Raw genomic sequence first — 12,428 nt, 5'->3', positions numbered from 1 at the left:
TTCACATTAGAGGCAGTTTTTAAAAAAAATCTAATTTATTGGGATTTTATTTAATAAAATCTGAATATATTAAATTATTATTTATTTTTTATTTAATAAAATCCCAATAAATTAGGATTTACACACAACCAATACAACTTGGTGCATAATCCTGAATTGTATTATGTGTTTGTAGTCATCCCCCTTTACTCTGAGACCCCTTAAAAACATCAAGGACACCCAACTGTTAGTTGTCAAAAGTCCCTTAATTGGTAAATACAGTTCACCTGGGTGTCAATTAATCACGGAGATTTTGCCAAAAAGACCTCAGATGTTTGCTAGATGTTTGCTAAAGAAAACAGCATCGTGAAAATGAAGGACAGGTCAGAGAGAAAGTTGCGTAGGAATTTAATGCAACATATGACAAACTTGTCATATGGATACTGATTTGTCGTCCACCTAAACTAAAATGTCAAGTAAGGAGAGCAGTTAAATTAAATCTGGAGGAACACCAGAGCTCTACAGCTCATATGGCAAAATCCGTAGACAGGACAACTACTCACAATACACTCTGTTGTAATTCCATGTGTGTTTGCATTTCATGAAGGAGGAAGTAGCGCCAGATCTCTTCTTCAGAGGTTTTCATGTTGTTTTCTTCAGTAGCTCTTGGTGCAGTGAAAGCAAACCACACCAGACGGAAATGCAACAAACGTTGCAACTTTGGTTCAGTGTTGGGTCTGAGTTCCAGTGAACTGAAGTTCTGCAAAGTATTGACTCAAAAGGGTTGAGCAAAAAACTAATTTCAACACAGGTTTCTGTTTAAAAACAAAAAAATATATATACAAATTATACATATAAATTATGTATAATTTCTCCTATTACTTCACAATTGTATCTTTTAAATAAAACCAATTAAAAACACTCTGAACATTGTGCTTCTAGCACAATAAGACCTGGAATAGTTAAAGAGAAATTTGTACTTGTATTAGTGGCAGCATTTATTCTAAAACATCACCAAGACATTTTCAAGAAATAAGTTAGTCTCACTGTTATCCAGATGTTTCAGCCAACATCAGGCTTCTGCAGAAATGTCTAAATGGACCCTTTTGCTTGGCAAAAAGAACACAGCTATTCCAGGTCAAAGAGCTCCAAAGTTCATGAGCAATTTTCCAATCATGCTCCATAATATATCACCTTCTGTCTCATTGGCTCTGTGGCTGTAATCTAATAAAAGCTAGCTGCTGGTCTCAGGGGGCCAAAATTAGAAGTATGCTGCATCACTCATGACAAGAACATCTTTGTAGGGGGCTCATTTCCTCCAAGTCCAGCCAGAATTGGATGAGAACATGTCCTGATTTGATCTCAAAGAGTATGTAAAAATAGAAGAAAAAAAAATCCACAGACCTTTTGAAAGGAAAAGGAGGATGTTTGAATATTCTCAGACAGGCATACCTTATACCATATTCCATAAAATCTTAAATCGGGAAGATTTATTCAGTCCGATTGCTTTCAGTCTGGGTTCTACTAAAATGCAATTCCCTTAACGTTCCTTTACAAGATTGCATTTAAACATATAGTCTTAGAGTTCAAACAACTACAATGAGCGCTGCAAATTACCACCAGTTCTTTCATGGCTCTACTGGGTGTTGGAGAGGCCAAGACACAGGTCATACAATTTATGTGAAAATACCCTTAGAAAAAAATGGCTGCAATCTAGAACTGTGTGCTACCCTAATGAGTAGAGTACTAAACTGTTTTCACTGGGGAGCCCAAGTGTACGCATACATTATTAGTTATCCTAAATGGATATGCCAGGCCTATTTCCATAATATACCAGTGTGTCCCAAAAGAGCAACTCCATTTGCAGGGGTTTGAGGTTCAAAAAAAAAAAAAAAGAAATGCTAGACTTCTGCCAAGATGGTTCAGGCCAACATTGGGTTTACAGGAAGCACACAAGTCACAAAGCTTCATCATGCTCAGTGAAAACGGCAGCGATCACTTACAGGAGCCTCGCCTGATTGCATGCCCGCCTCTCAGCATCATGTGAGCTCCAACGTTAGACCACCACGACATCAGTTTACCTCGATACGGCAGATTAATCAATCATCCAAAAACAGGCTGAGTGTAATTCATGGCGATGAATTACACTCAGGGGCAAAATGTAAAACAGCAGCTCATTTTCAGTGGCCTGACCTCATTACTGTAATGTACAGACAAGCAGAGGAATAAAAAACTTGAAGCTGTGCAACAGTGGGGTATAAAAACATAAACATGTTAGAGAGCTGTGCTGAAGGAAAACTGTTCATTTGACCTAAAAATAACTGAAATGAAGTGCAAACTCTTTCGGTGATGGCTGCTCTAATGCTAGCAGCTGATCAAACTTCAAATATATTTTAATTTGAACATTTTATAATTAGGAATGAGTCGCTTTAAAATTTCAGCAATGCATAAAATAAAAAAAAAATAAAAAAAACATTATGTAAATTATTTTCTTACTGTATACCAAATGGGTTTGCATTTTTGTGTTGTTCAGTCACAGAAAGCCTGAACCAAGCGCAATAAGTTTGTGACCAATGCAACCAAATGTGAAAACGTTTAAGCAGTGGAGACACTAAAGCAAAGCACATGATCTTTACTGATAAAAAATGGTTGGATCTGAAACGTGCAACGATGCATTTTTTACCCTTTTTTTTCTCAGTTTTGTTAAAGAACAGTGTGTTCAAAGTACCACAAATGAGTCAATTCTGGCCACAACATCTATACCACCCAGACAGGTTCCTCTTTCATCGAAATTGCAACAAAGTACTGTATTTCTTACCAATATGCAAAAGGAGAGGTTATCAGCACGCAACGAGAAGCGCTGAACTCTAATATACTGTTAGGATACTGTTGATTTTGTTGAAAATTTTTTTTTTTTTACAAATCCAATGGCTTGAATTTTCTCTATTTTTATGTATTTCTTTATTATATTATAATCTTAAAGATGCAACTTCAAATGAAAAAATATGTTGTTTTTTTTTGGCATTTCCTTTTTTAAGGAGCAGGCAGGAAAACAGACAAACTGAAGACAGAAAGAAAACAGCGGGAGCTGCATTGCAAAAGGACTGCTGACAACTAAAATCCTGGTCCCTTAGTGGGGATGATCCTTGTCTCCGAGTTCAAACAGCAAGCAGAAAGCAGAACAAAGCCCATGATTGACTAAACGAAGCTCCATTCATTAGATTGTGCTCGGGGGTGGGTCTCTCTGGACGCAGACACACGCCACACAGCCAGCCATCAGTGTCTGATAACAACAGTGCTAACACCCAACAGCAGATTGGGAGAACCAAAAACATATGTAGTCGTGAATGTGTTTTCAGAAACCATTGAGAAGGTATGAAAAGACTTCAGCTGTCCAGTTTCTCTTAAAAACGGATTTTCCAGGGTCTGAATTTGTTCAAAATTAATGTATGCACACACAGCATCTGCATAAACTCTGTAGCAACAAAAATAAATAATGTCAAAAGAAACCAAAACGCATGGTTAAACCCAAACATAAATTGATCTGTATCTAAAGCTGTTAAGCTTATTGTTTTTGGTGGGATGGCTGGAAGCTGCAACAATAAAACAACTGTCCTCAGACAGCTTCACAGCAGTAGAAACCTGACCTTCCAGTGCCATGGAGGCATTATTTCAACAAAAATCAATGCAGATAAAGGGCACTTTGGTAGGAGAGAAGGCATGCTCTCTGTTGAACAGAGTCTAAGAAGCCTGTTGTGAGCAAATGTATAATGCACTTATCCATATTAATATTGTACAAGCATACATTTATTTACTTCATGTGGATTTGAAGAACACTAGATTCAAGGATTGGTTGGCCGTCATTTATATTTCCTCGTTTTCCCCGATCTATTTTGTTCACAATCACATCTACATCTAAATTTAAAGCATTGTTTTCAAAAAACAAGATAGATTCTTGTGTCTTTTAATGCTGGAGGTTACTTTAAGCAAAGAACAGGACCTATACACAGTAACTAAGAGCAGCAGAAAGGTTTCCAAGCCACAAAATTGCAAACTGTGGCATCACAATATTTTATTTACAAAATAGACAAAGAGATCTATCAACTGCAGTGATAAAAAGGACGAATGTTAGAGATGCACAGAAAAAAAATCAATTGTTTTTAACTTGATCAGCCATGATTGGAGACTTGCTAGTCAGAAACTCAAAAATGCAATCTTTTTTTGTTTGTTTTTGGTTTGTTTTTGGTGTGTGAACTCAGGATACTCAATCACTAAGGCTCTCAGTCAATGTGGAAGTTGTCTCTGAAAGAAAAAAAAATTCTATTTGTTTTTTATGATAAGTGAGATGTTTAAAAGTCAGAGTTACAATGCTTTCTGCAGAGGCTGCTTCTTCAGATGCTTTTTTATTCCTTTGTGCTTTTAAACTCTGTTGCTCAACATACTCCACTTGAAAACATTGGCACTGTTTTCTGGGGTTTATGAATTCACGTAAGGTGCTTTATTCACTATGAAATACATAGAAAATGTTAACAGCTCCTGTGCTGACTGTGCTGATGTAAGATGCTAAATGTAGCTTAACTAGCAACAATATTTTGTCTTTGTTTTAAAATAACAGCAAAAGCCTTTTCCTGAGATACTAAATAATAATTAAAGATAACTGACTGGAGAAAGGATCGAATAATAATCAGTCTTAACCAAATCAGAACTGGCTAAACAGGAATCGACACCAAAAAGATGGAAAGTTTATGTCGGTGTCATTTCTTGTACAAATGATTTAGTTTTGTCTCTTTCTCTCTATTGGCTTGGTTTGGAGCCTACATTTGAAATGGTCCGACTGGTATTTGTGTAATTTGTGTAAAAAGAAAAAAAAAAGTCTTATAAGTGGAGAGGATTCTGTTTAACTTGGCATATTCAACCATGTATTTGATTTCCAACAACGTTCTCTTTTCTTGTTTAGCTCAAAAGTCAGATGTCAGAGGTTTTTTTTGAGCAGATCAAAAAGAGCTTTGACCTTAAATGTGATGCCGGTGATAACCCAGTGATTTTCATTAGCTTCAGGTCAAGACTCTGGATTGGTCAAGTCAATATTTTTGATGCACTGAGGTGAACAAAAGCTCAGACGTTTTGCACTGTGCAAGAATATTTCTGACTGACTGGGATAGATAACACTATCAATCAATCAGTTTACAAGAGCCATAAGAACTTGTCTTGCTTTAATTGTGATTTTAATCAACTCCATTAAAGCCATTGACTAAAATTAACTAGCACATGTTTATATTTGCACTCCTACCAATAATCTGCTTCTATATTATATTCACACTATTTATGGTACAACATTTACACATGTGTGTAGTACTTTGATCTTGCTACTTATTCAACTCTAAATCGGAAGTAACTCAATAAGTAGTGAGGGTTAAACATATATGTCAGTAGGAAAGTATGTCAGTGAGTCAATGGGTAAGTCAGTCACAAAAAAGTAAATAAATAGCAAATAATAAGTAAATGCAGAAAGTCACAAAATATCCAAGTAGTGAGTTAGTAAAATTAGTATATGAATAGCAAGTAAAAAGCAAATACAGTAAATAGAAACGAGTAAGTGAGCCAATCAATAAGTTGGTAACTGACCAATTTATTGATTGGTTACTAAGTGAGGAAAGAAAAGTGATTAAAATAGCAGCAAAAATGAGTAAATGAAGTAAGCAAACAGGTAAGTACATTGACAGTATATAAATATGTAGGTAAAAAAATAAATTCAAATGTTATAAATACTGTTTTTTTTTCAACAAGCCTGATTTTAAGGCTTGTTTTTTCTCTTCTTTAAGTTCCTTAAAGAAGAGAAAAAGTGATCAAATAAGTGTCGACATCTTGATGCCACAAAAGAGTGGTTCTTCTTTTTTTCTTTTTTTGAAAAATGAAGATGGACAAGACTAGAAGAGCCAACAAAACATTTCAGATGAAGTAAAGAAATTGTCTCTATTAAGGTTATTTTGACACAATTTATTATTTCTCCCATCTCATTTGTCTCGACACGTTTTACATGCATGAGAAATCAGTTTAGATTTGAAGTGGTTTTTGTCATATCATTAAACTCGGACTACTTGAAAACATGATAAGGAACTTGTAAAACTGACAGAGTTCAGTGATGTAGCAGTTAAAATGTATAATAAGAGTAAAGCACTCGATAACCGATAAACAGGATCTGTCGTTTCTTGTCTCTTCTTCAGAAAAATAAACAACAGTAGACCAATAAAGCAAATAGAAATTCAGTTCCAGGGAAGAGAGCTTTATATATCCTTCCCTTGAACTACGCGGTCTAAAAATATTTAAAAACAGATGACCTAATCGGCTGCGAAATTCTCAAGTGTGTGTTGTGGGAAAGCCTGTACGTGTGTGGCAGAAAGTGAAACAAAGCAAAGCACAGCAAAAAAGCCAGAATGACAGAGAGTCAATTGTGCAACAATTAACTGTCACATATTGCTCTTGGCTGTCCTTCCTCATCGCCGCGAGACGCAGCTTGCTAACGCAGATTAGGGCCAACTGAATGACAGAAGGTGAGGTTCACATCAAGGTGCTTATATAACTGATGCTGGCAAAACTCCCAGCAGAATCCTCTGAGTAGCGCAGACGCTTCAGCCTTTTAAAACATGCTGTCGTCTCATTGAGCCCATTTGCAAAACATCTACATGCACTGCAGCTGTGCACAAGAACAATTCATCAAATTTTCCAGGTTTTGTCAGATTACAACAGCAAATCTCACTGTATGTTGTTCACAACTGCAAATGTAAAGAAAAGGAGATGTATACAAGGTTTTAAAACTGCCTATAAAGAGAAATATTTAAATATTTGAAATGTAAAGGTCTGCAGAATATGCCAATTGTTTAATTTGATTGATTGTCAGAATAATCAAAAGAATAATCAGTAACTAAAATAATAGTTTGATGCTATGTTCTGCGGTCTCTAACGGGTTTTCTTCCAGGTTGCTGAAGAACAGCGCCCTCACAGCGTGGTGCTGCCGCCATCATAGCGTGGTGCTGCCACCATCCCGCTTCTCTTTGAGGATGGCATTTTTAAATGTTTTAGCTTTTTAATGTCTTTTTAGTTTTTCACCACATCGTTTCACGTGTTCCAATTTCAGCTTCATTTGAGCGGAGTACTCCCATCTACTCCTCTGAACGACTTGTGGCAAACTGCAAACGCTGGTCTAACGGTAATGTCTTGGGAGGATTGGCGCTTCCATTATTATTCCGTTTATGCATGATGGTTTGAAGTGATTTATATTGTAGCCTAACTGTGCTCTAGACGGACTGATCTGGTGTGTTCCTGTGTTCTTGTGATGCTGCTTGTTTCTGGGTAAATGAGTGAAAGGGGCTGAATCTTAAACCAGATATATTTTACTTTTAAAGACAATTCAAAAACATGGGTCATTTTACCACCAGGTAAAGTTTACATGCTATCTTTACAGTCTTGCGTTTGAATACTTTTAACTAATCTCATCTATTTGAACCAAGATACTCCTTCACTTGCCTAGCTATCCTTCTTTTCAACATATTCCTGTTTATGAGGCCCCACTTCAACATTTTGAGGGAAAGTGACAATCACTATCAACATGTATAATTTCCATAAGAGGAACTAAATTCTCATGTTTTTAAAGTCATGTTTGTTTTTCTTTCAGAGAGGGAATTCCCAGAGTCTGATGACACAATCACTCCCATCTACAACCGACTCTTGCATCTCTTAGCTTTTTTTAAAAAAAGATGCTTCATTATTTGTTTAAATAACACCAACATATCTGATGAATAGCGTCAGAGAAAAACAAGCAGAGGATCCTGCATCAGCTGAGAAAATGTAACCAAAACCGGTTTAGGCGCTGCTGTGTGAACAACACAAACAGCTTGAGTTCATCAGATAGAGAATCCTTCACACGTTCAGCTCCGGAACGCTGCATTCGTAACAGAAGGTGTCTTACTAGTCTGAGTGGGAAGAGACATTTTCCAAATGTGCCCCAAGAACTGCTTCATCAGTTGATCAGCTCACAAATTTGCACTGCTTTTCTGAAAAATTAGCTTTGTACCAACAGCCCCCCCCAAAAAAAGCAATTATTGTTGATGAAACCATTTAACTATATCTATGTGCATTTGCTTCTAATGCGATATTGCAAACAACCTGTTAACTCTCATAGAAATCTTTTTCATTGACATGATTGTCAACAAATCTAAAAGTCGAAAAAAAAAAAAGCAAAAGGGAAAAAAAAAAGAAACAAAAAACAACACAGGCCTAAAAGGCCTGTTGTGCAACGTAGGTTTGTGAAGGAAGATGCGTGTTGTTTGGACCCCTTTTAAGATGTTTGTGCTGTTCGTGCGGCAACTGGCAGGCAGAAAATGGAACAGAAAAACAGGAAGACAACACACAGCTTTCAGAACACATTAAAGATCATGCAAACCAGACCAATTGCACTGAACGATCTCATAAAACTGCTGCTTTTATGTTGTTTTACACAAGATACAAGTCTCCATTAGACTCCACAAAACAGTTCAAGTCATTTGGTCTTTGACTGGGCCATTCTGCCACTTAAAAATAGTTTAATCAAAGCCATAACTCTGGTTACTCTGATCAGGTCCCAACCATGGACCTTTTGTCAGCCTCTCTCAATAATGCTGTTTTTGTCGAAGTGCACCGATTGCAGTTTTCTCGTCAATCCCCGATATTTAAAAAGCCTGATCTGCTTTTTAAATAATGCTTCAGAAATTGGTATTTTGGCAGATACCAATTTTTTTGTAACTTACAATATCAGGTGTTATAAGGTCACTCTACACTTGCGAACATAGCAACAAAGTTGCTGAGCTGGCAACAGAGGTTTGACTATAGTTACCTGTGGATGTGACCCGGTGGGCGGTTTGCTGCATCTCTCTCACAGCAGAGCAAAAGAGGCCAGGGGTGGATTTTCATGTTTTTTTGCACCAGTAGATAAGATCAGATGATAAGATTGATTTTACATGCAGGTACTGGCCAATCGTTGCTCTACCAGAATTCAAGAAATTGGAGTTTATTTGGACAGTCACATTTTTGTAAGCCTCTCAGTTTTTCCACATTCCTTGTATTTTCAGATGGTGGCTTCAACAGCGCTCCATAAGAAGTTGGAAGGTAATTTTCAAAATTACTTTTCTACCTTACCACTTAAACTTCTTTCAATGGTAAATAATTTTACCATTTAAACTTCTTTATAGTTTGACCTCTGTTGTCCTCTAAAAAACCTTTGAGGCCTTCTCAGAATTGCTGGAAATATAAACTCAGATTAAATGAAATAAAAATTGGTTTTGTTTACTAACCGGGTGACTTCTGAAGGCAATTGATTGTATTTAGTTTTTTTTAAGAGTATCAAATTTAACAGAAACTGAACACATATAAATGACACATATTAACTGGAAATAATACAAGTTAAATCTTTCTTCTTTCAAGTAACTTCAAAGTGTGTCTCATAAATACTGTTAGTTTTGCTGTGATGAAAGTATGTCTCATGTTTTTCTTAGCTTGATCCTGGAGGCACAAACATGCTGGTAGATGTTATTTTTGCCTAGAAAGCAATGCTCTAGATTTTCAGAGAAGGACATGCTTAAATAGTTGCCCATTTTAAACCTTCTCTATTTAGATTTCAGACGTGTGAATGAAGATGCATTCAGATAATGAAGGTGGTCAGTCAGAACTTCACAGAAAAAGGAACGAGATATTTCTGTGAAAGCAGAGCTTTATAACAACAAGTACCGAACATGATGACATGATGACAAGTACACACTATGATGACTTATGCAGTTGTCATCATAACTAAAACATTCCCCTCCAATCGTCAAGTCATAGCCTGCCAGCTACAAGCAATACAGTTCAAGAAGAGTAGAAGGACCTTGCTAATTGGCAAATATGGTCCCAAGGGAAGCTTCTGTGATGCAAGAATCATTAAAACTTCATAACAGTTTGTTGGGGTTTTTTTTTTCAGTCTACACCTGGACATATCGCATGTTACAGATGATCAACCATGTGCACAGAGATTAACGTTCACCAGCTGTCAAATGGTGGGAAAACAACAACATGGAAGGCAAGGGAAAACAATGCAACCGCGGCTGATTTCACAAAATATAGTTCAAGGTTTGCAAATGATTACGATGCTCTAACACTGATGGCAGAATAATTAACTGACACTAATCCCAGGTTTTATGAGGGAAAATAGCAGTTAGCATGCTAAAAGCTAAAGGTAAAAACATTCCTACATGGAAATAGCATTAGCAAGGCTTTTCTGATAGGCCCTTCCATTATCATTTATGATGCCAGGAATACACTCACTAACAGAGTTGGGGGAAACAAGGCACTCTATATGTGTAACAACCTTCACATAAAAGATATGCATCATCGAGCAAACTTTGACATGTCCACTGAAACAGTCAGTCTTCTTATGCTCACTATGAATATAATTTAATTTCTGTCACTTAGAGGACAAACCTTTTATTTTTGTGTACACTAACGCTTTGCAGTTGTAACATTTTTACAATTTAGATTTTTTATGTTATTGTCATGGCTAATTTGAGTGGTAAATTAAAAAAACAACACAATACTTCATGGTACCTTTCTCTGTTCCAATAGAAGGGTTAACTAGAGTGATGGATGGAGCTCCTTTAGTTTGTCCCACCATTGCCATCTGCGTTTTCCTTGAATATAGATATTTCCAACAAGCCAAAAGTGAGAGAAAAGCCTTTTTTTCTCAAGGCAGGAAAAGAGTCAGCTCTTGCATCAATAAAAAAAAAACTTAACCCCTTTCATATGGGATGATGGATTTTTCTTTTTTTTTTTTTAATTTTGAAATGCTAACTTTTTAAAAGTATTCTGATATTAGTAGCAGGTTCACCCCAAGCCAGCATAAAGACTGCTTACCCTATAATAAAGATGAACAATGATACAGTAGCTTCATTTATCTCACCCGAAATGTGATTTTATAATTCGACTTACCATGAGTGTCGTCCGACTGGTTAAAACCGCACAGCTGGCAGATGGAGCGGACCCACTTGTTCATCTCGTCCTCCGTCTCGGCGACGAGATAAAAAGTGCGATCTGACGTCTTGATGTCGAAAACAAAGCTGTCCTGGAACTCCTTCCTCTTGAAGGTCAGGCCAGCGTCCACCTGCTCGCAGCAGTGCAGGTCGATGACCCGGATGGGCTTTTTTGAGTGGTCGTTCTTGTAGTACTCGAGAACATCAGGGTCACCGCTCATTCGGCCACTCCGAAGTATAAACCAACGTTTCTTCCATGCCTGGAGTTTAAAAACAATAAGAGTGCAAGTTAATCATCACAAAAGAACTTCAGCACAGTCATTTATTAAAGCAGCATCTTTTTATTGCGAGCATTTCAAGAAATAAACACCGGTGGTTAAGTTAAATTCTTACTGTGCAAAAGGTGAAAGTGTTGCAATAACAACAGTCTCAACAGCTGGACGTGTAATCTGGTGTTTACTGTTGATCAAAAAGACCAAGGAGGAAAGTCTGCCTTTTTAAGCACATGTGGTTGTGTGTGGTTGGTGTCTGTCTAAGCGGCTGTGAGAGGAAGGGGGGACTAGCAGGTGTTTACTCCCTCCCAACGTATTTCCTGTGCAGATATCCCTCTCTGAGCGAAGAGAAGCAGCGCTCCTCCATGACAGCTTCTCTGAAAGACTGCAGACCCCTTCCGTTACCAGAACAGGATAAAAGACGATTCTGTGCTTCATTCGAATCCAGTGGTGTCAGCATATGGCCGCAAAATGTTTATCTCAGATAAAGAAACTGCATTTTATAGAGGAACATCCACATAAATTAAAATATCATTGAAAAAATAATTTCTTGGAAAAAAAAAACGAGCCTGGTTATGATATAGTTTATAAAACCCCAAATCCTGTTTTGTTTTGCTGTTGTTTTTTTGTCAAAGAAAATTACAATAATAAAGATCACCACTAAAAACAAGTATGCATGCAGGGCTGGGCCGAAGGATGAAATAGAAGAAGTAGTTAAATCCATCTCCTCTCTGGCTCATAAAGGGCAAGGATTAGGATCTCTCTCTGCCTGGTTTTCTGACTATATGTGAAGACAGAGATCTTATGAGGCATGGCAAAAGCAAATGAGGTGGATTAGAAGGGTTATTACAACTAATGCTCTCATCCAGCAAATGTTACTGTGGAATATCATCTCTGCAGCCTGGAAATCGAGCTGCTAGCATGTCATGACATTCAGGTCTTGCCAAACAGCAAGCTTCTTCAGTCAGGGGTCTCTTCAGATTAACTGCAAGACTGACTGCTATAGCATCAACATCCACAATGACTCTACCAGATTATCAATGACGCCTTCCACAAGGAGAATAAGTTGCAAAAGGTCATTTCCAGAGAAGCTATCTGTTAACAGATTCCTCTACCTAAGCAAATTAATGGATAAATTTGTGGC

The 12,428-nt window shown here is 37.2% G+C and overlaps 1 protein-coding gene across 2 annotated transcripts in view; it reads right to left on the bottom strand.

The window, feature by feature from the left end:
- gab2 (GRB2-associated binding protein 2) overlaps positions 1-12,428 on the bottom strand; it is a 46,031-nt gene that overhangs the window by 13,852 nt on the left and 19,751 nt on the right. For both annotated transcript variants that reach the window (XM_055028535.1, XM_055028536.1), the window contains exon 2: positions 10,972-11,272. In XM_055028535.1, coding sequence (XP_054884510.1) covers positions 10,972-11,272 — 301 coding nt within the window. The remainder of the gene's footprint in view (positions 1-10,971; positions 11,273-12,428) is intronic.

Source organism: Poeciliopsis prolifica, unplaced genomic scaffold (genome assembly GCF_027474105.1).
Source record: "Poeciliopsis prolifica strain line A6 unplaced genomic scaffold, Auburn_PproV2 SCAFFOLD004, whole genome shotgun sequence".
In the NCBI taxonomy this organism is placed as follows: Eukaryota; Metazoa; Chordata; class Actinopteri; order Cyprinodontiformes; family Poeciliidae; genus Poeciliopsis; species Poeciliopsis prolifica.
This window is presented reverse-complemented; position numbering and strand designations above follow the sequence as displayed.